This window comes from Cryptotermes secundus, unplaced genomic scaffold (genome assembly GCF_002891405.2).
Source record: "Cryptotermes secundus unplaced genomic scaffold, Csec_1.0 scaffold1928, whole genome shotgun sequence".
Classification (NCBI taxonomy): domain Eukaryota; kingdom Metazoa; phylum Arthropoda; class Insecta; order Blattodea; family Kalotermitidae; genus Cryptotermes; species Cryptotermes secundus.
This window is the reverse complement of record NW_019740681.1, coordinates 553654-581244: the sequence shown is the minus strand read 5'-3', so window position 1 is coordinate 581244 and position 27591 is coordinate 553654. Positions and strand designations below refer to the sequence as shown.

At 43.0% G+C, this 27591-nt stretch overlaps 3 protein-coding genes across 5 annotated transcripts in view; all 3 read left to right on the top strand.

Moving 5' to 3' along the window:
* Positions 1-15466, top strand: part of LOC111872599 (inverted formin-2) — a 40747-nt gene extending 25281 nt beyond the window's left edge. For 2 of the 3 annotated variants that reach the window (XM_023866664.2, XM_023866666.2), the window contains 11 exons: positions 2639-2805; positions 3105-3184; positions 4559-5883; positions 5963-6276; positions 6552-6668; positions 8005-8145; positions 8365-8543; positions 9279-9388; positions 11958-12133; positions 12305-12719; positions 12805-15466. In XM_023866664.2, coding sequence (XP_023722432.1) covers positions 2639-2805; positions 3105-3184; positions 4559-5883; positions 5963-6276; positions 6552-6668; positions 8005-8145; positions 8365-8543; positions 9279-9388; positions 11958-12133; positions 12305-12481 — 2786 coding nt within the window. In that variant the 3' untranslated portion in view covers positions 12482-12719; positions 12805-15466. The remainder of the gene's footprint in view (positions 1-2638; positions 2806-3104; positions 3185-4558; positions 5884-5962; positions 6277-6551; positions 6669-8004; positions 8146-8364; positions 8544-9278; positions 9389-11957; positions 12134-12304; positions 12720-12804) is intronic. The other variant, XM_023866665.2, reaches the window with a different exon arrangement.
* A 1744-nt stretch (positions 15467-17210) lies between these two features.
* LOC111872609 (DNA-directed RNA polymerases I, II, and III subunit RPABC2) lies at positions 17211-24306 on the top strand. The gene is made up of 3 exons (XM_023866680.2): positions 17211-17444; positions 20658-20721; positions 23882-24306. Exons 1-3 carry the CDS (start codon positions 17416-17418, stop codon positions 24182-24184), a joined length of 396 nt encoding a protein of 131 aa, XP_023722448.1. The 5' UTR covers positions 17211-17415; the 3' UTR covers positions 24185-24306.
* A 2597-nt stretch (positions 24307-26903) lies between these two features.
* The window catches only part of LOC111872620 (CAD protein), a 77835-nt gene continuing 77147 nt past the window's right edge, over positions 26904-27591 (top strand). The window contains exon 1 of the mRNA XM_023866697.2: positions 26904-27291. The gene's annotated coding sequence lies outside the window, so the exon portion shown is untranslated. The remainder of the gene's footprint in view (positions 27292-27591) is intronic.

Sequence of the window (27591 nt, the reverse complement as noted above, 5' to 3'; positions counted from 1 at the left end):
CCTCCAATCAGCATCATTCTCATGTCTCTGGGGGTCACAGATTCTGTCCTGTAGACATACCTAACTTCAGAAATGTGTTCTGTGATCTTGCCTATGTAGAGGGCACTACTGACATGTCTGGGGAAGTTACAAAAGTAGCATGTTGGCTGCATAGTGTTTAGATATTCTAAAACGTCTCTACAAGGAGCAGGAAGCATACACGTTGTGTTAGTAAGCAGTCATGTTGGTGCTTCTGGTCAGTTTCAGTAAAGTAATGCAGCAGACTTAACAAACATTTTTTTCTTGTAGCATTCGAGGTTGTTATATAATTGAATGTTAAGATCACAGTCTTCAGGGGGGGTGATGCTGTGTAGTTTGGTAGACAGGCTCCACTGTTTCAAAGAAACCTGCTGCCACCATATTCTGCCCTGAAGATGGAGGCAGCAGGTTCATCTGAAATGCTGGTACATACCTACCAGACTACACGGTGTCATCAAACAGATAATATTGTGACATGACGCCTGAAAGCCGAAATAGTGCAGCTAGAGTAGACGTCATAGCTAGGCATGGACTTGGTAAACAGGTCCCCGCAGAAATGAACACACGTGACAGTAGGAAGCTACATTTTCTATGCAACAGGGAGGTGAACAGCAGACCTGTGTGGCCATAGAGGAATTGTCAGGAAACAGATAATGGAGACTGTAATAGATTGAGAACACTATTGTGTGTGTGACAGTGATCAGGAATAGCGATGTAATTACACTGAGTTACGAGTGATGTGTACGAGTACAAGTGGTCAATAAATCCAGATCAGCCAGTCCATACCCCCATGTAATAGTCACGCACCTCTACATGTGAAAATATCTAGACTTGTAACCAGGAGGTTCTCACTTCGGATCTGGGCTATCTTCACTGAGGGTTTGGTCATACTTTGTACTTCCTCCAGCCAAATGCTGGGACAGTGTCTCAACTGGACCATGTTCACGTTCTTCCTAATCTAAATTCTTCATTCATCAGTCATGCTATTTTGTTTTTATTGCTAGTGGGGTGAGACTAAGTCCCTTGTACTGCGGCCACTTCTGGCCTATTGTACCAGCCCCAGATAATAGGTGAGGGTGATTGTGGAGCAACTGGTGGAATGAAGATTGGCAGGGGAAACCGAAGTACTCTGTGAAAACCTGCCCCAGCGCCGCTTTGTCCACCACAAATCCCACTTGACCAGACGCGGGATCGAACCCGGGCCACCGCGATGGGAAGCCAGCGACTAACCACTTGAGCTATGGTGCGGCCATCAGTCATCCTAACACCCAATGTGGTCTAGCTACCGATGACAATATTGTTGAATGTTCCACAAACAAAAACATGGTTTCACATTACAAACTGTAGTCTTAAAACCCACTGCCATGAGTGGAGGCCCATAGAGTTGTGAGACTTTGAGGCTCCCATATTTTCTTGACAGTTGGCTGACAGGTGGCAGTGAGGTTGCCAGCATTATGGGCCAGCCGGCCACCTTTTACCCCCAGGGAGATTCCTGGTACTCACATCTGTTAGAGGCTGAGTTCACCCCAAGGCCATAGTGCGGCTGGAAGGATTAGGTCAATTGAAAAACCTAATGACTTCATCAAATATCTGTCAGGAAGCTGCTGCAGATCTTAATGCCTGTGAAAATTATACTGATAATTGTTAATCACTCTTATATATATTTGTGAATTTAAAATGCCATCAGTGACAAACTTTGTTATATTATGAAATGTGATTCACCTCCCACTTTCCTGTCATCTCATGAACAGGAAGAAACTCGTTATATTTTGTCAGACAGCGATGTGACTTTTGAAGAGATGCAGTTGGCATGGTGCTACCAGCCTGCCTTTTGTTCCAAGGTCACTCCAGTTTTCTCCATATCTGCTTTCACCTTTCTCTCAGCATTTTCCTTCATTTTATGATGCCATTCCATTCATCAACTTGGCTCTCTTTACATGTTTGAAGCTTTTCTCATTAACCTGACTTTCTTGTTTGCATAACATAACTGAAAACCACAAATTTTACTTACTCCTTGGCTGAGCAGCCTCCGTAGTCTAGAGGTAACGTTCTCACCTCATGACTCGTAGTACGCAGGTTCAAATACCCGGCGGAGGTCGTCGAATTTTTAAGGGCGGAAAAATTTAGGGAACAAGTCCTTCGGGAGGGACTTTAAGCCGAGGGTCCCGTGTCATAGCTTTACGGCATGTAAAAGAACCTCATATCTCCAAAGGAGGTCACTGAGCCAAATTAACAGACGTTTCCCGCCCAACAGCAGTCTCTAATACCTCTGGTAGATGGGGGAAGCATTATAGATACCTCCCAGCTAGTAGAGCCAGTCTTGCTGGCTGGGCGGGAATGATGGAAAGCACCAGTACCGGTAGGATATAGAGACTGGTAGAAATCATAGAGGGAAGCACAAGGGACCAATACAGGTCTCAGTACATGGGGAAAACCCACCCTCTCCAATAACTAACTTATTAACTACCCTTTGGCTGTATGGCCCCCTGAGAACCTTGGCCTCTGTTGCAACAGATGCCCCTCCATCTCTGTTAGCCTTTTACCTTTATCTACATGAACATGATTTCCAAAATATTTTCTCTTGACTGTTTTGTCAGCCCAGACATTTGTTGTCTTTCAGGTCTTGGTTTTGGAAGCATTCTGTCAAAGTTCAGGAACTCAGGGAATGAACTAGTGCAGATTCAGGTGGAAGTGTTTGATGAAAAGTTGCACCATGATCAGGCTGAGTTAGAGAAAGATCCAACTAACCTTTCTCTGCAGCAAATCTTTGATATTGTCTCTGCCAAGGTAAGAGCAATTTCACCCTCCTGTAGCAGCAGATCTCATTGTTTGTAATGCATTAGGGGAGAGAGAGGTACACGAATGTTGCACTGTGACTGCCTGATCTGTGGGTGATCTAGATTTGATTCACTTATAAGAATGTACATCTATGAACATGGAACAGAATGGATGGAAGAATATTGCTCTGAAGTGTTTGAAATTTGTGCTATTATTTTATGTCTTTCTTTCTTTCTTTCTTTTCTTGGAGAACTTTGTCACTAATGCAAACATGGTACATCTTGCAGTGTATTTTTAATTGATTTCAGGTTGCAGATTCTCCTCAGTCACTATACTTCCAGTCAATACTACTTAATCTGTCTCAGTTAGATACATCTCAGGCAGCCACGTAAGTGTCTTATACTTATGTTTATTTATTGCTCTAAAAATGTATAAAATAAATTTTGCATGCTTACTCCGGCCAGTGTGAGAGCTCTTCTTGTACACAGAGAGGTCACTGATATAAAGTAATTAACTAAACTAACTTCACAGAGATGGGCCGTGCCATAGCTCAAGCGGTTAGTCTCTGGCTTCCCACCATGGCGGCCTGGGTTCGATCCCGGGTCTGGTCAAGTGGGATTTGTGGTGGACAAAGTGGCGCTGGGACAGGTTTTCTCCGAGTACTTAGGTTCCCCTGCCAATCTTCATTCCACCAATTGCTCCGCAATCACCCTCACCTATCATGTGGGGCTGGTACAATAGGCCAGAAGTGGCTGCAGTACAAGGGACTTAATGCCACCCCACTAGCAATAAAAAAAAACTTCACAGAGCTGAGTCATTCTTGAGAAGCTGCCAGTTGTTCAGCCACTCGAGATTTTAGCAACATTTTATATAACCCAACAGTTCATTACTATGTTCACAAGACCCTTCCACTGGTCCCTATCCTAAGCCAGATCAATCCAGTCCATACCACCCCTTCCTATCTCTCTAAGATCCATTTTAATATTATCTAAAAGTTTGTGATGATGATACATTAGTACAAATATTATGTTTTTGGACAATATCTATTGTCTTGTCTTTATCTGAAAACTCCATCCTTTTTTATTTTTCAAACTACAACGTTTTGGAGACCGAATTCTGTCTCCGTCTTCAGGCAAAACTGACTTAATTGAGACCAATTGATAGAGTTAATCCCAATCTCTGGATATAGGGATGGAGTTTTCAGATAAAGGCAAAACGATGGATAATGCCCAAAAACATAATATTTGTACATTTTAATATTATCCGCCTATCTACATCTTGGTATTCCTAGTTGTCTCTTTCATTCTGGCTTCCTGCAAATATCCTATATGCATTCTGTTTCTCACCCATTCGTGCTACATGCCCTGCCCACCACACCCTCCTTGACTTGATCATTCTAATTATACTTGGAGAAGAGTACAAGTTATGAAGCTCCTCATTATGCAGTTTTCTCCAACCTCCCGTCACTTCATCCCTCTTCGGTCCAAATATTCTCCTCAACACCCTCTTCTCAAACACCCTCAGCCTATGTTCCTCCCTTAATGTCAGAGACCAAGCTTCACACGCATACAGAACCATAGGCAAGATATATATAAAAGTATTTAATTTTGTATAAAATTTGATTAGCCAGGAGCTCGGTCATAGAGCTAAATCTGTCCCAAACAGTGGTGCATGTTACTGTGTCATAAGTGTCAGTTGAAAGAACTCCATGATGTTTGTAGATGCTACCTCATGATAACAGGTTATCTGTTACAAATTGCAGGGATTGTATCTGGGAAGCTTTGGAAGAGATATCTGCTGGAGATTGTTCTGTAACAAAAAAGAACGGCATGCGACGCATGAGAAACTTGATTTCCAGGAAGAACATGTGCAGTGAAAGCACACAGACACCCACCAGGGGCTGGCTGCGTGGACAACTTTTGAAAGCAACTTCTGTAGATGTTGCTGTTCAGGTTGACATGTCAGACAGTTTGGAGCAGAATATGGATGTTTGTGTTCCCCCTTCACAAGACAAAGCAGACAAGAATATTTTGCGGCCACTGCCATTGCAAACTTTGGAGACTTGTCCAACTTCGGAAACAGAACCTGTGCCAGCATCTCCTGTCAATCATCTTCCGGAAACAGACAGCGCAACTCTCCCCTCATTATCGGTATTAACTCCATCGCACATCAGTCCATCTCTGGCCCAGTGCCTTCCACTTCAGTCAGAAACTTCTGGCCAAACTTCACCCACATCAATATCTCAAACCCCTCAGTCTTCTGGTGTATCTGATGCAACACCATGTCCCCTGCCTTCTCTGTCTGCTACAGTGTCTGGCCCATGTCAACCCCCTCTGCCCACAGCAGTGGCTGGTCCACTACCACCCCCTCTGCCCACAGCAGTGTCTGGTCCACCAACACCCCCTTCACCCACAGCAGTGTCTGGCCAACCTACAGCAATGTCTGGTACACCTCCACCCCCTCAGCCCACAGCAATGTCTGGTCCACCTCCACCCTCTCTACCCACAGCAGGGTCTGCTCCACCTCCACCCCCTCTGCCCACTGCAATGTCTGGTCCACCTCCACCCCCTCTACCCAAAGCAGTGTCTGGTCCACCTCCACCCCCTCTGTCCACAGCAATGTCTTGTCCACGACCACCACCACCACCCCCTCTGCCCATAGCAATGTTTCGTCCACCCCCTCAGCCCATAGCAATATCTGGCCCACCTCCACCGCCTCTGCCCACAACAATGTTTGGTCCACCTCCACCCCCTCTGCCCACAGCAGTGTCTGGTCCACCTCCACCCCCTCTGCCCACAACAATGTTTGGTCCACCTCCACCCCCTCTGCCCACAACAATATCTGGTCCACCTCCACCCCCTCTGCCCACAACAGTGTCTGGTCCACCTCCACTCCCTCTGCCCACAGCAGTGATTGGTCCACTGCAGTCCATTGGCTACATGACCGTGCCTAACATGCGAAGCTCTCTGCCCTCTGACTTGACTGATTCAGGCAGCAGGAATGCAGACAACAAGTTCAACACTTGGCATGGACCTCGCCGCAAGATGCGAACCATCAACTGGACACAGATCCCCAAAACTTTGACAGGTACTGTTGTCTTTGAATGGCATATGCTGAGAGATATAGCTCTGTATGCAAATTGTGACCCTGAATGTACTGCTTTCAGGTAACTGCATGTGGACAGGCGTGGAGGCACTTCCAAAACCCGAGCGCTTGGACCTGCAGCAGCTGGAGGAATTGTTCTGCCAGAAAACTGGCAACAGTGGTGCTAAGCGGCCTGCATCTGCGCCAGCAGCACAGCCCATCGTCGTTGAGTTGAACCTCCTGGACAGCAAACGCAGTCTGGCAGTAAACATCTGCCTGCGCCAGATCAAAGGTCGTGGTGCAGCTGTCGTGAAAGCAGTGCAGGATGCATCCAGCAGCGAGCTGGGTGCAGAGAAGCTCCGAGGATTGCAACGACTGCTGCCTGAAAGACATGAGGTGCCTGGCTGTGCATGTTTACATACATACACTTCAGTGTAAAGCCCTTTGGAACTCTCTAAAAAATTCTGGACCTCACTTCTTTAAGATATATTGTGATATTATCCCTCCATCTGTGCCTAGATCATGCTAGAGGGCTCTTTCCTTCAGATTACCTGCTTCTCTCACGTACATATTATATCATCCTTGCTTCAATCATTCTGATGGATTCAAACACTGTTCCAGAATAATATGTAATGGGAGTTATTAATGGGAACTTGGCACTTTCTCCACAGCTGGAACTCCTTCTTACACATGCTAATGAAGCTGAACGCTTCGGTGCAGCAGAAAAATACTTCTACGAGCTATCCAGAATTCCAGGGTATGCTCTCCGGATGGAAGCTATGCTACAGGTGAGCATATTTACGAGTACACTTGCAGTGTTTAGCAGTTTCTATGGTTACTAGGTACTAACTCCATGGAGACAAGTTCTTCGTGAGATGCTGATAATGGTTTAGCTACTGTAACCGTACGCACCCTTCACGGAGGTATCTTATCTGTTTATGCTTGGTGATTGGGTTTGGCTGTGGAAGTGAGATGCCCCGGAGGGTTCATGGTCCTTTGAACTGGCCTTTTGTTGCGAGGGACTGAAGGGAGGTTGGTGAGTCCATTGCATTCAAGGGGGAGTAGGTATACCTTCTTTCGTCCGTGCCTGTGGGGGTGGAGGACCTGTGGATCGAAGCTTCGAGAAACTTCTAGAAGGTGTCCAGACCGGAAGGGGTCTGTGCATTTGGTCATGAAGCCCTCCCAGTGGAAAGTTCGAGATGGCAAAGAACGTGGTTTCTGGAAGCAGCAGCGGGGGTAAGGGGTCAGTCAGTGAGTAGAAGCCGAGGAGTTAGTGAGTGGAAGCCGAGGGGTCAGGGAGTAGAAGCCAGGTAGTGAGGGTGTTCCTGTGGAACCTGTGCTAGGGGGTTAACCGATCGAGCCCGCATCCAAAAAACGACGTAAGCGAGCCAACACCCGTGTACCCCTGGGATGTAAGACTCATTCCGCTGAATTTAGTCAAGGCATACACCGCATGGAAATGAAGCATGTGGGGACGGGTGTACTACTTAACGGAATTTCCTGGGTGCTTGTGGGATCTGAAGTTTCATTACCTTATGCACAAGAGCCTGCCACTGGATCCCATCCTGAGCCAGATGAATCCAGTCCACACACATATGCCCTATATCTCCAAGATCCACATTAATATTCAAATTCTAGTGGGGAGGGTCTTTGTTTCCTTGTTCATTCACCCTGCCTCTTTTGTGGAGTTATCGTGATTACATTTGGTGTAACACAGTCAGTTGACAGTTGTTAGTCTAGCTGAGTTCTGCATAGGAGGCTGTGAAGAGAGGACCTGAGTGTGTGAAGCTAAAGAATCTCTGCTGTTAGAAGCCATAGTCAGGAAATGGCTGGTGAAGATACATCAGGCTAGAAAATGAAGAGGTGGTGTTGTGATTTGTGAATTGTGGAGATTAGTGGCAGCACCATAATTACTTGAAGTTTGGAGTCATGTTTATAAGTGATCAATAAATGCATTCACCACTCCAAACCCCATCTATAGTCACACATACTGTGTGATGATATATATATGTTTCCTAATGTATTGTATGTGTTGTTCCATTGCAAGGTATGTTTAGCAGCAAATACCCCGCATAATAAGCGGAGGTTACGGAATATAATACATGAACATCTGTATGTTTGCAGAGAGAAGACTTCCCCACTCATGTGGAGGAGTTGCGGCCGCAGCTGCATGGACTAGTCAACATGTGTGACCAGTTAATAAAGAACACATCGCTCAGGGAATTTCTGACTCTTATTCTGCAGATTGGCAACTGCCTAAATGCTGTAAGTACAAGGTATCCAGGCTGGTGGATATTATTACCCAGAGAAATTTTCTTTATACCCATGCACACTGACAGGGCGGAGCAAAGAAGCCATCTGCCCCCCTCCCCACATGACTTTGGGTGAAGAAAATAAAAATTAAGAGAAGATGTAATTGTACTGAGTATTAATACCAGACATTCTGAATGGATGATTTGCATGACAAGTAAACATGTGTTCCAGGGTAGTTATGCTGGCAATGCGGCAGGCTTCAAGCTCAACACGCTGCCGAAACTGCTGGACACTAGGGCCAACAAGCCGAGGATGACATTCTTACACTTTGTGGTACAAGTTGCAGAGGCAAACAACAAAAATGCATTGATCTTTACAAAGGATCTGTCGAACATCAACAAAATTTGCAAGTATGTTCTGTGTGCATTTCAGATTACATTAATTTTCCTTTATAACTGTAACTATTTTAGAAGGATTTGCCATATACAGGCATTTACACTCTTGGAAAAGTGGTACATATAAAACAGCTCTCTCTGTGGTCACCTTCCCTTACTCAATAACTTTTATGTGAGGGGAAATTGACATGGGTTGGGCATGTGCAAAATTTTGATGTGAGATGTTGTATTGTTGCATTGTTGCACTGCACGCAGCAGAATCCTTATTGAGAAGCTAGTAGTTGCTTGGATGCCGAAGAAATTCACAGATTTTATGGGACCAAAAGGTTCATTGCTGTATTCATTATATCGCACCCCTGGCCACTATCTGAAGTGCATACAAAATTCTGGTATGAAAAACTGAACGAGAAAGACCATCTATGCCCAGATCTTCCTAATGATCTTTTTTGTTCAGTTTTTCCTACCAGAGTTTTGTATGCATTTCTCTCTCGTACCCTGCGTACCACATGCCCTGTTCTACTCATTTAATTGAAGGAGGATAAAAGATAGTTGAGTGGGTATTCCTGTTGCATCCAGAACTCAGCCACGACACTTCAGCATTTTGTAACACCTGGGTCTTCTTCTGTGGTAAGAACCAGGAAACAGAGCAGATACACGTGTACACATATGCACAGATATGAGGTACACACTGGTCTGCCAACCATAGCCCTCTGTCACTTTCTGACATTTTCATGATTTTGATTCCAACAGGATTTCCGTTGAGGGCCTGGAAGATGAGGTTCGACAAGTTGTAACAGACATCAAAGCACTGAACTCTAGGCTGAATGAAGATGGACATGGCATTCGCTCTTATTTCAAAGGTAAATTTGTTTTCCAGTGGTGGACATGATTGGACGATTGACTTCCTTTGGCATTATCCATCATCCTATTTTAATTTATAACAACATTTCATGTTTTCTTTTAAGAATTTGTTGTGCAAGTAGCACGTGACTGGTAAGTTTCTTTATTTTTTTTTATTATTCATAGTGGGGTGAGACTGAGTCCACTCGGTACTGTGGCCACTTCTGGCCTATTGTACCAGCCTCAGATGACAGGTGAGGGTCATTGTGGAGGAGCTGGTGGAATGAAAATTGATAGGGGTAATCGAAGTACTCAGAGAAAACCTACCGCAGCACCATTTTGTCCTTCACAAATCCCACATGACCAGACCTGGGCTTGAACACGGGCTGCCTTGGTGTGAGGCTGGAGAATAGCCGCCTGAGCTATGGTGCAGCTGAGCCAATGTAACCTGCATAAAACCTTGTTAAGGATATTCCTGTTGCATGGTTCAGGAAGTTGGGCCCTTAGAAAGACTGATGAAACTGATGTACTGGTGTTTGAAACAACGGTCATCAGGGCAATTTATAGCCCGCAAATGGGAGTATGGCTCATGCAGAAGCCAATGCAGTGTCAACTGCATAATTATCCCGTTGCTCTGAGAATGATTAAGGCAAGTCAACTGAGATGGGCCAGCGATCTAGCCAGAACGAGTAGTTCTGAATCTGCTAAAATATTGTCACATATTTAGAACGATCATAGGTGGGGTATGGATTGGTGAATAGCTTTATTGACCACTTACAGGTTTTAACTGCAAATAACTATAGCACTGCTGCTGATTTCCACACTACAAATCACTCCACACTAAGTCTTCTCAGTCTGCTTTCACTAGTCTTTACTTGGTCTCAGCTCTCATCAGTGGCTGTTCCCCTGCATTGTTTTCATTATAGATGTTTCATGGTAATGAATCTTAACAATGCAGATTTTCCAGCTTCTGTGCTTGCATTGTTACTGTCTGGTGAATATGCCACAACTGAACTGTAGCACCAATTGTCTTCAAGATAACTCCTCGGCACAGACCACACAGAAAACACAACCCCTCTATTGTTGTAGCAGTGTGTTTACTGCATTGTTGCAAAGCAATGGTTGCAATGCAGACCACATAGAAAAAGCTGTTCTTCTATTGTTGCTGGCTTTACCTAGTAACAGCTGCTGTTTACAGAGTCACTGCTTAGCAGCGGGTCTATCTGACATGTTACTAACAGCTGCTGTTTACAGAGTCACTGCTTAGCAGCGGGTCTATCTGACATGTTACTAACAGCTGCTGTTTACAGAGTCACTGCTTAGCAGCGGGTCTATCTGACATGTTACTAACAGCTGCTGTTTACAGAGTCACTGCTTAGCAGCGGGTCTATCTGACATGTTACTAACAGCTGCTGTTTACAGAGTCACTGCTTAGCAGCGGGTCTATCTGACATGTTACTAACAGCTGCTGTTTACAGAGTCACTGCTTAGCAGCGGGTCTATCTGACATGTTACTAACAGCTGCTGTTTACAGAGTCACTGCTTAGCAGCGGGTCTATCTGACATGTTACTAACAGCTGCTGTTTACAGAGTCACTGCTTAGCAGCGGGTCTATCTGACATGTTACTAACAGCTGCTGTTTACAGAGTCACTGCTTAGCAGCGGGTCTATCTGACATGTTACTAACAGCTGATAGGCCAGAAGGCAGTGACTTGATCGCATGGAGCAGATCTGAAAGTGTTGAAAGGCAATATCTGATGGCAGTTGTCACTGGAGAGGGAGTTCTGGAAGATGTTGTAGAAGAGACCAAGTTTCAGATTGGCTGGTAGGGCTGGGATGATGAGGTTATTGTAATTCATTCGCTTATGACTTTGCACGCCTAAAGACTTTCACAGTTCTGCACCTTCTCCGCATGCACGGTCAGTCCACTTCACAATTGGTTGCGGCCAGAGACTCTGCTTATAAACTTTCATTTAAACTCTTCAAGAACAAGATGTGTACCGTATTCTGGGATGTAATGTCGTGTAGTCCAGTAGAAGTCCACTGACATGTCCTGAGATCATACTGCTTCCATCTTCAGGGTCGAAGAGTAAGCTAAGCAAGAATCCAGCAAGAACAGGCAGAAAGCAAAAGCATAAGGACACTTCAAGAAGAAAAACTTGTGAATACTTTTACAGATCACCCCAGAGTGGTGAGTCTGGATACTGAACATAGATGCCATCACAAACTATGTTCAAGATCCTTTGGTATCAGCATTTGGTATATCTCCTTCCTTTCTTAATTTAATTTTTCTAAAAATCTAGGGTGGGAGAGGAGATAGCTGGCTTTTCTCCTGCTTGTGTTTATGTTTTCCACACTGCCTCATTATTCACATGCCAAAGAGCCGTTGGACCATATTTCCAACCCCATCATAGCATGTTTCAGTGGACATGCCGAAAGCAGGAATGTAACAGATTTGCTATATGGCTCTTTGTTAACTGGAACCCTCACCTTTTCTGCCATTTTACTCTGGAAACGTCATGTTATAATGACCTCTATATTTTGTACTGGTGTGCAACCAAGTAGCTATGGATATGCTTGCTCCCACAGAGTTTATGGAGCGAGCACTGCTTGAAGTTGGCGAGCTGCAACGAGACGTTCAGAATGTAAAGAACATGGCAGCAAGCCTTGCTCGTCACTTCTGTGAGGAGCCTGAGAAGTTTCAGCTGGAGGAGTGCTTCAAACTGTTTGCGGATTTCTTCCGCAGGGTAGAAGAGGTTCAGAAGGTAAGGAAATAAATAAATAAATGAGTAATAAACAGAAAGGACATCCAGGATAGCTCTGGCACCCATCTAGCGTCTGAAGTACATACTGCAGGTGCTCTTCATGAGGTCACAACCCCCTCTGTAGCATGTGTGGGGCTGGGCATTAAATTAATGTGGTGATGTTCTGTGCAGGAAAACGAAGAGCGCCAAAAGCAAGAGGACCGTGCAGCACAAAGAACAGGAAGAGCAAACAAATTAGGAAGTAAGAAGCCAAGCCTAAAGCCTGATAATAGTGAAGTGTGTCTGGTTGACCGACTGATGGCGGAAATACGCAGTGGAACATTTAAATTGCGACGCAGTGAAGTTTGACACTTGAGGTCATCACAGCATTTGTGCTGTTTTGGGTTGTGACACCGTGTAGTCTGGCAGGTGATTACAGACTTTTTGCAGGAATAGGCTGCATCTATCTTCAGACCGGACTACATGGTGACACAACCCAGAAGATCATAATTCAAAGCCTTGGAGGTCGATTGCTCCAGTCAGGAATTCTGGGTAGAGAAAATCATCATCAGCACATGCAGACCTCACTACAGCAAACACATGAGAGGTTAGGACTTGAGTTCTTTAGTCCTGATTCAACTTGTATGAATGTGACATTTGATCATTTTAATTTTTACTCATGTCTGTTCCAGATAAAGCAAGGTATATTGCTGTAAGGGGCCGATTCTAAGTTGGATATGAAGCAGAACTCAGCTGATAACCTGTCACTAACTGGACATGAGCTTTAATGTTTGAAGTACTCCAACAAAGTGCAGACAGGTCACATACTGTTGTGGACAGTCAATTGCATTGCCTTGAAATCTGCAGTAACATTTATGAAGTCTTAAATGCCTGGTAGGACACTAAAATGGGGACTTTAACTCATTATACAGTTAAGATTATGTAATATCTTCCCGATAGTTATAGATTTGATCCCTGTTCTAGCTGATCATCCTAAGAGGATACTCTAATCTGATTTCCATTCTCTGTTGTTCCTGTTTAGGGGCAGATTGTTGATGCCTTTCACCACCAACTTCACAAATTTACCATCTTGTTATGATCACAATCAGAGTTCTGCATTATTGCTCTGATGCCCTTTGACATCTCTGCTAGTAGTTTGCATATATCACCAACAGATGCCAGGAGTTATATGTATTTCCTGCTGTCAGCATATGTTCACACCATGTGTGCGACCTTCTCCTGCACCTGATAGAAGTGAGAGTGAATATAAAAACAATGGATAGGGGTTATGGATAGATTTTTTTAACAAACATTTTGCTAATGTGAAATGCTTGACAGTTTTTCTCCATTGCTGCGTTGTGGAGTTTTACTTGTGGTTTGGATAGTCTGCATCAGACTTGAAGCTAGTGTTACACATAATGTTTATGTATATAGAATCTCATTAGACATTGTGTGAATTGTAAATAGTATATATTATGTGAAGTGACTGACTAATGAACTCTGTTTTGTAGGATAGACATACTACTTATGGACCAATATGCATGGACAGTTTATGTTCATATTGGCATACAAAATGTGAGACAGTGGGATAATCAGAAATACACTTCCATATCTTAAGTCTGAATTATAAATCATGTTTTGTACCTAACAGAATACAGCAAGTTGACACTGAGACTGAGGAAGATGATGAGTGTGAGGCTAGACCAGGCTTAATTTCCTGTATCATGAAGTGAACAAGAAATATACAAAGTCTCAAGTAAAGCTGTATTTTTACAGATATATCCAAGGAAGTCATTTTTGGTGGTCATTGCTACTTGGCAGCGGTAGGGTTTTGAGTGTTGTGTGATCTAGGCTAGCCTACAGAATACTGTGACATTTGCACTTGATATTCCAGCTGTGATAATACAGTGTGACACTCTGGGTGTGGTTAGGCAGCACAAAATGCAAATGAGCCAAAGGGTGAAATAGGGTTACATATCCCCAAATTTTAAAACATTTCATTTGAATGAAGTTAGTTTAGTGCTTAGGTTGGGGTTTTAGTGTGGTGCACTGCTACCTACATCTCTTCTCTGGTACTTCAGCAGGCCCACTACATTGTTGCGCTACCATGTTGCCAGCGTATGAGAGTGGAAGTATTAGAAGTACAGTTGTCATTTTATTCTAAAGGTGTGACATAATGTTTCTTTGGGATTAGTGATGTGAGGTCGCTTGGACAGTGTGGACATTGCACTGAGCTCTATAATTCAAATGGTGATGACTTCGAAAACCTGTGAAACCTTCCTTCAAATTTATGAATTTTTATCCTACATCATAATTTGAATCTTTGCCAGTGTGAGTTCTGTTCAACGTGGGATCCATATAAGCTTGCAGGAGCGAATGTGGGATGGAGTCATTTTGACTTGGTGAAGTGACCAGATGCATAGAAAGCATTCCAAGTATGCGGTACACCTGCCAGATTTCTGCATTTATGTTGTGTACAGAAACCGGCTGTCCCACAGTTGAGGTGATTTGACTCTGGTTTCTCACTATGAATCCTTTGGTTCAGTCCCAGGTGGTGGCTTCATATGAGATGGACAGTGATTTTTCACTGCTAATCATCATTCTGCCATTGCTCAACACTCATCAATCACCACTGTTGAAGGTGTATGATAGCACAGCGTCATATCATCTGTCCTTGAGTATGGGGCTTCATCTCTGGCTTGGCACTTGGCTGCTTACAGAGTGGGGAACTGAAGTTTATGACTTTTCATGAATTAACAGCATGAGGAAGAAAATGAATTCCTGATTCATACAGCTAACAGTCTAAGATTGGTAATAGAAGTGCCTACATTCAGTTTCTTACATGTTCACTACCAGTCCCATCACCTGAAGGTTTAAAGTCCATCAGGTGCCAGTGGTGATCCTGTCAAGTAATGGGCTGTTCTCGCTAACTCTCCTTCCTACTGATGCCACGAAAATGCAGTGTGCCATAGCTAGGAATAGTCAAAATATACAGCAGTTGTCAGTTGTTCTTTCCTGTCCTCTTGTGTTTCCATCTTGAATGTAGTTCAGAACCCAGTTTTGTGTAAAGGAAGGCTTGCCTATCAGGAAAATTGCTATGTGGGGGCATGGCAATGGGTGGGTGGAAATGGTATGAATGAATGTATAAGGGGTGCGCCTTCTTGGCCCTTGCCCCGCAACCACAGTGTTCTATTGTGCCTCACGGTTGAAATGGTAAGCCATTCCTTGTAAACATAAAATGAATGACATTAGTGTGTAATATGTTTTCACAGCAAGCAGTTTTAACATGTAAGTATCTGAAATGTTTTTATATGCATCTGTAATAGTTTAATAGATTAAAGTGTTCAAAAAATACATGAATTTGTAATTTTAGAAGCAGTCTGTTGAAACAGTAAGCTCATGGCAAAAATTAATGATACCTTTTCCTTTATCAATATAGAAAGTAAGCTGTATTTATAAACTATCAGTTTCCATTGATAGTGGAGTGGACTGCAGTTTGATATTTCCGTTTTGAATGTGAACCAGAGCGAGCTGGGATAGTGTAGCATAGCGAATGGCTACAGGCTGGATGACCAAGGGGTCAGTAAGGTCAAGAATTTTCTCTTCTCCACATCTTTCAGACCGGCTCTGGGGCCTACCCAACCTCCTATCCAATGAGAACCAGGGTCTATTTCCCCGGTGGTAAAGCGGCCGGAGCGTGAAGCTGACCATTCACCTCCAACTAGTACTAAGATGAAGAAAATGTGGATCTATACATCCACTACCCCGTACACCTTCATGGCGTAGTGCTTAATTAGTTAAGCACAGGGACAACTTTACTTTGAACCAGAAGCCCAAGTAAGTGGACTGCCTTTCTTGTATGTTTGAATTTGTTAGGGTACATTAGCTTTTGTGTTCATTATTCCCATACTTGTTATACCCATTATCAATGCATTTTTTTAACAGCATGGATGACAGTACTTTCATATTTGGTTTTAGCCTCAAGGTTGAAACATAAAATACGCTGATGTATAATTTCTAATTTTTAAAAATGTGTTGGTCTAAATCAGCTATTTGCCAGTATATGTATCAGGAGAAGTGCAAGTTATATGAACCCAATACACACACCTATATATATATTTGAGATCTTAAAGAAATATGAAAGCAGGGTACAGAGTGGATTTCTCTGGCTCAGGATAGGACTCAAGAGTAGAAACTACTGAGCATGGTAATGAATTTTGTGTTCCTTAAATGGCAGGAAACTTGTTGATTAACCAAGTCATCATTAGTTCCTAAAGAAGAATTTTACTTTGTGGATTTAATGGTTATTACCTGCAAACAACAAGGATAGAGGATGAGTTACTATTGGATGGTAGATCCTTAAGAACCAGAAGAAGAAGTGAACAAATAGAGAATCTTTAGGAACTCCCCAGATACAAGAAATATTTTTGAGTACTTGGAGATTTAATGGCAACCCTTTGTCCTTTGTTAGATATAATGGAAACCACATCTCTATTCCATTATGACTTATGCAGTACATAAGGTTTTTACAGCAGTGATCATGATTAGTGCCCTGTGGGTCATGATGCTATGTAGTCCAGTAGAAAGTTATGAATGTCACTTGGAGAATAATTTGTGTTATGAGAATAGTTTGCTGCATATCACTGCCTCTTGACAGGAAAGGACAGTAGAAGGGTGGACAAGAGTGTGGCTTTTCAACAATTTTTGTACTTTGTAATACACATATCAAGTGACTGATATGAAGGTCACTCTTTTTAGATTATATTATTATTTAATACAAATACTACTTTTAAATTCGGTGGACAAGTAATCAAGAGGCCATAACCAAAAAAACTATGGGATAAACCTGCCCGATTGCCACTTTGTCCACCATAACTTTCACGTGAAGTTAGAAGGGATTGAACCGTTCAGCTTAACAGTGAGAAGCCATCGCGTTCGTACCTGAACTTTGGCACCACTCCTACTCGGTATAATTGAAATTAAATTTACAGACCGAATGGCATCAGTGTACACAGCCAATTGTATTTTAATAGAGGTATATTCAGTTTAAACGAGGGACGTTTCTATCCGATGTGGTATACTTCCAGAAATGCATTGGCTATCCTGATCCTGATGGTAGAACTTTGCCGAACTTGTGTTTCAGACGCAATAGAAGTGCAATAGACTGTTGTGGTCGTAGTGGGACGTAGTGCTCGTAGTGGTTGATCTGTATGCGGTTTAGGTGCATGGGTTGTTGCTCGTTATTTGGAGCAATAGAAAATTTGCGTCTTTATTAATATAATTACATAAATTAGATAAGTAAAATGGCTGACGATGAGTTTGATGGTGACGAGTAAGTGAAATATACCTCCTAATTCGTTCTTTAAACTGAATAAATGTTCAGTTTGATGTTATTCACGTGATGATAATTATTATTGTCTATGTAGTGAACGTAGTGAAGGTTGTAGGACGTAACATGGTAGTTGCAATATTAATTGTGAACGTTCTTTCCCATAGTGATTTTAGGAAATAACATTCAGATTTCTTGCCATTAAAGCCCAGACTTCATTGAAATAATAACATGCAATGTAAACGTGAATCGTAATCATTCATAAGAATGCGACTGTGGGAATAGTGTAACTTTGTTTTCGCCAGTTACAAAATGTATGATTTATTCTCGCGTTCATACCATAAAAGAATTTCAGTCTCTTGTACAGTTTTGGTTTTAAACGTAGGGTTTGTTCGTAAGTTTCATCACGTTTTGTTTTTAGGTCTTTTTCCAAACTATGAGACCTTTCATTCATCACGACTATGAAGTTTCTAATACTTTAGTTTTCATTTATATTGGGCCTAAAAAGCATAAACAAAAACATATGCAGTAGAAGCAGGAACAACTATGAACTGAAAGGTCATTTCATATAGCAAAAGCTTTGCTGGTGTTACTAACGAAGACAGGTGCCAGTGTTACAGGAGACAAATTGAGGATTCATATGACAAAATGTGTTTGAAACACTGCAAAGAGAGTGATTTGTGAAGTATCATCTAATTATGAAATAAGTCGGCAGAAAGTAAAATGAAAGATTCCCTAACAGTTGTTGACGCTTTCCAAAAGTTATTTTTTTTTAGTAGTTGCTGAAAGTATTTCAGTTGATGGAAACTGAATTTTCTGAAGCTTTGAAATGATGGTGTGTAATAGTGGTTCTCAACCTTTGTGAGACAGCATCCTGCTTTTTTTTTTTTATCAGATGAGGACCCAGCAGTTGAGAAATACTCAGAATTAGTGGGTTTATGGACTTTTTCGTCCAGTATTCTAATAACTAGAGCGCACAGCGCCTCGCGAACTTGCTCAGCTGAGTGGGGACACCTGCTCTGTTGCGACTCATAGAAAGAGCTTAGAAACAGTAATCCAGTGGCTGAGGTTAGCTCTTTCTAAGGGACCCAGCAGAGTAGGTGTCTCCCCCAACATCTGAGGACAGAAACAGATTCAGTTTCTGAAATGTTGTGTTCTGTAGTTTTTAGAATACTAGGCAATAGATGAAGCCCAGAAGCCTCGTAATCCTGACTTTCTAAGTATTACTTGTGTGAATTGAACCAATGCATTATGGGTTAGTATGTCTTGATGGAAGATGTCCATCTCTCCTGTCTTGAGTGCAGAGGGAGTCCCTCCACTTGCCTACTTCTTTTTATGTTTTATCCTACTAACTTAGGGGCACATAGTAGCTACAAGCTGGAAGGTTGTGGGTTCAACTCCCGTCGAGGCTCCCACATTTCTACACAGTCAGCTCACAGATGGTGGTGAGGTTGTTAGCCCTACGGGCCGGCAGCCCCTTACCTCCAGGAAGATTCATGGTGCTCATTTCTGTTAGAGGCTGAGTCGATCCCAGGGCCATAGTGCCGCTGGAAGGATTAGTTCAATTGAGAAATCCAGTAATCTCATCGGGAATAGAACCTGTGACATTCTGGCTTGTAGCATAGTGCCTAAACCATATATTTTTGTATATGGCTAGTGTACCAATTTTGTGGAATTTGTGTGTAACCATTGACCAAATTGATAATGTGCATATTTTGCGTGTACTGTCATTTTAGCAACTTCTGAATGTACTGTGTGATTGTTAGTAATACAAGTATGTGTAGCAACTGCCCACATTCAAGCAGACATTACAGTGACAGCTCAGGTACCATTGCTTAGCAACCGTGAGTAAACAGTCGTTGCTATGTAAGGTCTGCAAAAATATGTGACATATGCTAGCCAGTCACAAGCTAGAAACCATTCGTTGCCTAGCAACAGCTGAGTAAACAGCCAGTGCTAGGCAAAGCCTGCAACATTATGGACAGTGACATGTTTTCTGTAGGTCTGACTCTAGATTATATAAGAAGATACATTGAGTGGAAGTTCACAGTTCTAGTTCAGAGTTGTGTTTCAGTACAGCTTTCAAGGTGTCACAGAGTTCACTATTATTATTCAGTTTTTCAAATTCAAGTTCCTCTGTGTATACTGTGTAACTATAATAAATATTATAGAACAGTTGAACAAGTGGTTCTCTCTTCATGTAATGACATCTCACATTGGTGACCATGATATGATCTTGGGTGCTCAGATGATCAGGTGTGTTGTGGTGTACTGCGTTTTTCGGTTGACTGTGATTTCTTTTGCTGAGGCCACGGAGGGAATTCCTGTGGATTAAGCCTCTCCATGCTCCCCCTACTGTAACACTTCCCCCAGGATAGTGAGGCTGTGGCGATTACAAGAGTAGGGAGAAGGGGGAAAGCCTGGAGCACCATCATCCGCCCAATCCTGGGAACATTTTCCTGTGCTCTTAGTGTTTGTATGTCTCTCTCTATCCATATTTTACATCTGTCTACCTCTCTCTCTCTCCCTCTGTTTGCTCATGCATCTTTTTGTCTGTTTGCCTCTCATTCATTTACTTGTCTGTCCAGTTGTCTTTCTGTCCGATGGCCTGTTGACCATATCGTCTGTCCATCATGTGCTGTGATGGAATCACATACAGTTCCAACTCAGCATCACAGCTGATGTTTCATATGGAAGGAACTTAGACGTTAATTATGTTTGTTATTTGCAGTTGAAATGTACCCAATTTTGAAGCAGATGTCACACTTTCCATTACAAAGTTGAAGCTGTCTTTCCTCACAGGCAGTTTACATGAGGATTGTTCATATGAAGTCCATTTTCATGTTTGGCCTCCTCAAGAATGCTGTAAGGGCCCACAGATTTGGTTTGACTGAAGTTGTGCAGTGGTTCTGGCAGGACCGCAGGAAGTTTTGTTTTTACGGAGGGTATCCGTCATATGGTGTGTAATGGGATGCCTGCGTCAGTGCTTGCAGGGACGCTGTTTAGTGGCCTCTGCTCCTTGACCCAGTTCAGTCCCAAAATGGGTTTCCCATTTGAGAAAGCCTAACAGTAGCTAAGAATGAGTTACAGGTTGGATGTGATGTTCGTCCTTGAACTCTCAGGATGGTTTGCAAGTTTAGTGCCTCGCTGTATTCATTGCAGTACTTGGCCTGGTTGCATGTGTATGTAAGTGCTGTTGTCTGTGTTGTGTTCTAGCGGTGGAGATGACTTCGAGGAAGTGGACGAAGATGAGAACCTTGATGAGCTTGATCAGCAGGAGGTGAGAACATTTCGCGGATTCCCACTTTTTATGGTATATAGGTACCCCAAATTTTGGTGCCGTGCATGTCGGTGCAGTCAGGACTGCATGGGTTCAGATCCCAGCTTGGAGACTTCCTGTTCTGACCAAGATTTGTGTGGGTTTTCTTGTTCTCTCCAGACATAAGCTCTGATAGTACCACAGAACAGGTCATGACCGGTTCCTTCCATTTCATTATTTTCTTGTGTGGTGATACAGCCTAGAGTTACTGCTGGTGTCATTGCATAAACCATAAATAACAAAAATAACTGACTTCATATGCAGGGTAGTTCCCTCTGGGGTGTGATGCCCTCTAATCTGATAGTTCATGAACATTTGAGGAATGTACTGCCTCCATCTTCAGGGTTGGAGGAGAAGTGAAGCAAGCAACCAGCAAGAAGCAGAGTGAACCATCAGTTAATTTTTACCAGGAAGCACGGTGTCACATCCCAGGAGATGATACTCCTGCATGGTAGCATACCCATGAGCGGTCACATAACTCCTTAACTCAAAATTTTTGTTTCTCCTTTGGTGTTACCACCTTTAATTTTTTGTTGAAAAGTAAGTAAATGGTTTAACAGAATGGTGTTTGTTTCAGCTGTTTATGAATCCCATTTTTTTAAGGCTAATAATTTTGTGTTGGATTCAGGGTTCTTACGGTGGTGACTGTGACGAGTGTTTCTACCTAACTGCAGGGATTGAAATTCGAGAAGTGCTCTTTGTATGGTTTAGTAATTTTTAGTGTTCATTGAAAGAAAATTGCATAATTTGGGTGAAATCTGTATTTTCAAGAGCAGAAAAGAATCATATCTCAGAATGGAGCGCCATGTTAAGTATAAAACTGCAAGTCACAGAACAATATTTATAGACATTTTGCAGTGTTGCATTGTGTCCAGTAGCCACATATTAAATCAAATATTTTTCTGTTCCATGATCTTGTCCGACTATCAATTTGAAGGACAGGCTTACTGAAATATGTTTGTCTCCTGAATACACATAGAGTTCCAGTGTTGGAGGTACCATTCAGTTATGTGTACCACAAGATCTATGCATATAATTTCAGAAGCTGGCATGTCAAATGCATGCATAGAAACAGATTTGTGATGCAGCAGCTCTTCATCAGTTGCAATGTTGGTAACCATGGATGTCAAATATGAGCAGTTTACCATTTATGTACAGTCTCTGCAGTTTTGTTTTGTAGTTTTCAATGCGCATGCATGCAGAAGCAAGCAGAGAACATTTGCTGGGGATCGGGTTACTATGGCATATATGTCCAGTTTCATAGCTTCCTAATGATTGTAGGTGTAGTATTGTGAGAGCTTTGTATAGTTTGAATCTAATATTGTATAATTTTGTATTTTTTTGTGCATAGTGTGGTAACAGACAACTTATTTGTACTTTGATGAATGTTAGCAGCCACAGTTCCCCTAAACCCTGACTTCCTGTAAGGCCTAAGTCCTGCCAACTGTGGTTTTGTGAATCACTGTATTTTTATGAACATGGTCCCTACATAAAGTTGGCAAGTGATACCCATATTTGTGTCTCATATAGCAAGTAAGGTGCATGAAGTCTTCAGTGCTTGAATGAGTTTCATTTGCTAGAATGAAGTTTGTTGAAATTTTGAGCGTAGTGGTTAAGGTACTATGCTACAAGCCGGAAGGTCATGGGTTCAAGTCTCAATGAGGTCATTGAATTTTTTTCAATTGACCTAATCCTTCTGGCCGCACTAGGCCCTGGGGTTTACTCAGCCTCTAACAGAAATGAGTACCAGGAATCAATTAAATAATTTTCCTGGGGAGTGAAGCATGGCCAGCGCGTAAGGCTAACAACCTTACGGCCATCTTTAAGCCGATTGTCAAGATAATATGGGGCCCTTAACGTCTCACAACACTATGGGTCTTCACGGCCTCTTACAGGGATAGCTTTACTTTACTTTTTTTTACTACACACCTTTGCCCCCTGTGACTTCAGGTATGTGCCTTGCTGTTTGGAATTCTTGTCTTAAGATTTCAGAGAGTTCATTTATGTAGTTTACACATACCTCCTCTTGACAGGGGAAGAAAATAGTGATATTTTTAAATTAACAGAGAGAATCGTTTGAATTTGACATGTTCTCTGTCATGTTTGCCAGCAGTGTCTGAATCAGACCTCTGGCTTTTGGCAGGGCATTCGCACTGTCTGTTCTGCAGTGCCACTATCATGACAGCATGCTGTCTGTAAGGAAATATGTCTGCCACAGGTACCGGAAGACACACCTCTGATAATACACTTTTTTGCCCCTTAGGTTTTCACTGCCTGTACAGTCTGTAAGTTTGGTTTTTGGGAAAACGTTTTGGAATTCATTGCAGTTGGCATCTTCAGGGTCAGTGAGGTGGAAGGGCTATGTGGATGGTACTTGGATCTCAGTGGGAGGAACGTCAGGCCATTTCTACTGCCTATTGGATACTGCCGTGTTGCTCCCACTGTAGAGAGTTGCACCACCCAGTGCAGGAGTGGCCATTGCCACGAATAATACACAGAAAGGGAAAATGGTAGCAGAATTTTGAAGTGATGCAGCTGTAAGGTACCGCAGTGACAGGGTTGGCAACACAGAAAGCAGTATTACAGTGCCTGGGGATCTTCCAGACACAGACTGGTTGCGCCATGATGTATGTCAGCGTAGCACCAGCAGCCTCCAATGCAGAGGCCACCACAAAGACAGCCAGTAACAAAGTAGCATGAACAGAGCGATGCCCAGTAATTACAGTGAGCAGAAATGGGAGACAACTGGTTTTCATGGTGTCATGAAAAAATTAAGAGCCCATTTTCACTGTGCATGCAGCACACTTACTTCTCTGAGGGAGCCAGCAAGCAGTGCTGGTCAGTATATGGTCACCAAACCCCAAAAGCCAAAGTTACACATGCACATCAGTCTAAAAATGATGTGTGTATCATTATATGGTCTGGGGCAAATAAATAAAAAAATCCTGATGGCATTTAATGTTGATTGCTTTATTTGGCCTTCAGTTTTATAGTTTAAAATGTATTGTTCCAATCACATAAGAACAAACTGTACAAAAACGATATACATAATACAGTTTGTTACTTAATATTCAAATTTGGGGAAGAAACTATTTCCAACAAGTGTTGTTATTTCTGGCAGGATGAAGGTGAGAATATTGACATCCTAGCGGCTGGAGATGCCCGAGGTGGGGTGCAGAAGTCGAAGAGAATCACCACTCGGTACATGACCAAATATGAGCGAGCACGTGTGTTGGGAACGAGAGCGCTGCAAATCGCAATGTGTGCGCCAGTGATGGTTGAGTTGGAAGGCGAGACCGACCCGCTGCAAATCGCTATGAAGGAGTTAAAGCAGCGTAAAATCCCAATAATAATCCGACGTTATTTACCAGACAACAGTTACGAGGACTGGGGAATAGATGAATTGATAATTATTGATCACTAAGAATCAGACGTGCAGTCATGTATTGTCTCCTGTCCTGTACGTGTTCTTTTGAATGTGTGTTAAATGTTGATATGTAACATATGGGCTTGAACTTAAGTATTAAAAGTTTAATTTTAGCTAAATGTTGTATGTGTAATGTTTTATGGATTCTGAGCCAATATTTAGGATTCTCAGGTAAAATCGTTCTTGTGCTTAACTGAACACAAGGGCATGAAGAGCAGAGGTGGAGCTTCATACATACTTGATTTGGGCCTTGGCTGAAATGGAGTAGATGCCAGGGCTGACAGTGCCCTGAGAGGTAACAACCGTACCTGTCATGATGCATGTAACTGAAAGTTCCCAGACTTTCATTGTAATGATTGCCTTTATCATATTTGTCATATCCCTGGTCTCATTACTGCTCTGGAGTACTGCCTATTTGTGATAAGCCATTCAGTTCACTTTCTTGTCACTAGATGAAGGTGAGTTGTCAGCTTCACTCCTGGTTTGCTGTTCTCCTGTGGAAGGAGTCCACAGTTCTGTTAATCTGGTAAGATATTCTGGTACTAAAATTGTTTCTTCATGAAATGATGGTAATTCCATGCACCAGAGTCCTTCTTGAGAAGCTAATAGTTGCTCAGCTACTAAGAAAAGTCCCATCATTTTACAGAACCCAGAGATTCATGACTGTCAAATAGTTCTGTCTTCTGGGATTCAGTTGCATGTAGTCTGTTGAAAGCCGACTGACATTTTGGTTGAACATGTCTCTTCCATCTTCAGGTTTGAAGAATAAGAAAGCAGGAGCAAGCACAGTAAAACATCGGTAGATTTTCAGCGGGCTACATGCTGTTATATTCAAGAAAACCGCCACTCTGAGGTCGTCACATCCTGCTTTTATAACTGCGTTCACAAGAGCTCTCCCCTCACCGGTTCCTCTACAGAGCCAAATTAATGCAGTCCACAACCTCCCATGCAGTATCTCGAAAATCCATTTTTAATATTGTCCTCCCATCTATGCAGAGGTCTTACTAGTGGTCTACTTCCTTCATGTTTTCTACCAAGGCGTTGGATACACGTCTCCTTTATGCATGCCACATGCTTCACCCATCTGTCCCTCCTTCATATGATCATCCTAATAATATTTAGCAAGGAGTACAAATTATGAAGCTCTTCAAGGTGTGGTTTTCTCCACCCTTTTGTTGCATCCCTCTTAGATCCAAATATTCTCCTCTTTCCTTATAATAAGAGACCCAAATCCGTACAGAACTGTAGGCAAAAGTATAATTTGTATGTTTTATTAATCTTTATGTTCTTAGATAGCAGATAAGAAGACAAACATCAAGACCTGAAGACGGAGGCAGCCTGCTTCTGCAAAACATTGGTCCCCATGTGGAAGACATGAAGGTGAAGGCAGTATGTCCCCTGAAACATGGGTACCCACCTGCCACATTACGCAGGGGTCTCACAGTGCGAACACCCACCACTGTGAAAAAATCAGAGCTTGCTTACGAATATGTTTTTGTGGATTTCATACAAAAGGATCAGTTTTGCACAGTTGGAAAGTGAAATGGTTGATTTAGACTCAAGGTACTGGGTTTAAGTGTGGGGCGGGACACCAACTATCCTGACTGATATTTTTCTTGGTTTTCTCAGTCCCTCCAGGCAAATCCTGGGGTAAAACCTTGATTAGGCTATGACCACTTCCTTCCATATCTTTTTCCAATTCATATATCACCCTGCTGTCTGGACACTGAAAGCCTTGTTAAATACCCCATTGGAAAAAAAAATAAAACTTAAAGCTATCCCTGTACCAGGCTGTGGAGGCCCGTAAGGTTGTGAGATGTTGAGGCTCCCACATTTTCTAGACAGTCGGCTCACGGATGTTGGTGAGGTCAGCCTTATGCACCAGCCGCCCTTTACCCTCCAGGAAGATTCCTGGTACTCATTTCTGTTAGAGGCTGAGTCAACCCCAGGGACACAATGTAGCTGGAAGGATTAGGAGAATTGAAAAATCTGGTGACGTAATCGGGAATTGAACCTGCGACCTTCCAGCTTCAAGCAGAGTTCCTCAACCAACTGTGCTATAGTGTGCTTCTAAATACCCCATAGAAAGGTAAACAATGTAAAGAGGTAAGGAAAGGGAGCACTCGCAGAAAACAGTGGTTATTCTTGTGATCAGTGAGAAGTGTGTGAGGGCTGGCTTGCAACCTGGAATAGTTCATTGTATGGACGAATGTTTCTTCCTGATCGATTCCCTGAAAGAGCGGAGGGAAGTCTCCAGTGACAAGACACACCCGCTCCTGGCCATTGAAAGAGCAATTTCTCACTTTCGTTAGCAGCATCAATGCTTTAAAGAGCTGGATTTGTGAGCAGCCTAACAGTGGTGATTATTTAGAACACTGTCTTGTGTGATGCGGCGCCATATAGTCTGATAGGAGTTCGAAACGGTTTGGAGGAACATAATTTCCCAATCTTCAGGGTCATACCAGCAGAATGAGCCGCAGTTAGAAAACCTGAATTAAATATAGGCCCATGGAGGAATTCACAGATAAGCTGTGGGACCCAGGAAAGAAGTAATTAGTGTTGGCCCGGTATAGGCTGCATTTGCGAAGTGGGGAGATGGGAGAATGGGGGGGGGGGGGGTTACGGATGTATGCAGAGCAGTGCTTGCTTCTTGCATATTCTTGGCTTACTCTTCAACCCTGAAGATGCAGTGTTCCCGCAAAATGTCGATGACCCACCAGACTACACGGCGTCACATCGCAGCACATACTGTTCCTTAAAAGGGGCAATTTTTTTTACTATCCGCAGTTGCTGTTGGCCACGATAGGGCTCTTATGTTGTCTTCCCTTTCCAGGGTTCCAAGTGACTCCTGTCCTTGTCATGTTGCTTATATGGCCTGACCCACTTCTACCATGAAGATGGAGGCAGCTTGTACCTCCAGAGCCTTGGTATCCGTCTACAAGATTACGTAGGGTCACAACCTGGAAGACTGCAGTTTGAATGAGTATTTTGTTGTATGAGATTTGATTCTGACTGTAGTCACTGTTACCTGAGGTGCAACAGGTTCAGAGTTCAGTACCAGTTTAGAGGTGGCACCAAGCGACTGTTACGGTTTGTGCTTTGATGTGAGTGTATTATTATTATTGTTATTATTGGAGGGGGTGGGTTTCCCCATGCACCGCGACTAATAGTCTATTGTACGTCCCCCTTTGATATTCTACCAGTCGCCATACCCTGCCGGTACTGGTGCTCGCTATTAGCTCGTTCAGCCAGCGAGGCTGGCAGTGGTACCCGATAACTTCCCCATCTACCGGAGGCATTGGAAACTACTTGGGCGGGAAACTTTGCCTAATTTTGCTCAGAGGTCTCCTAGAGACATGAGGATCTTTTACATGCCGTAAATCTACGACGCGGGACCCACGGCT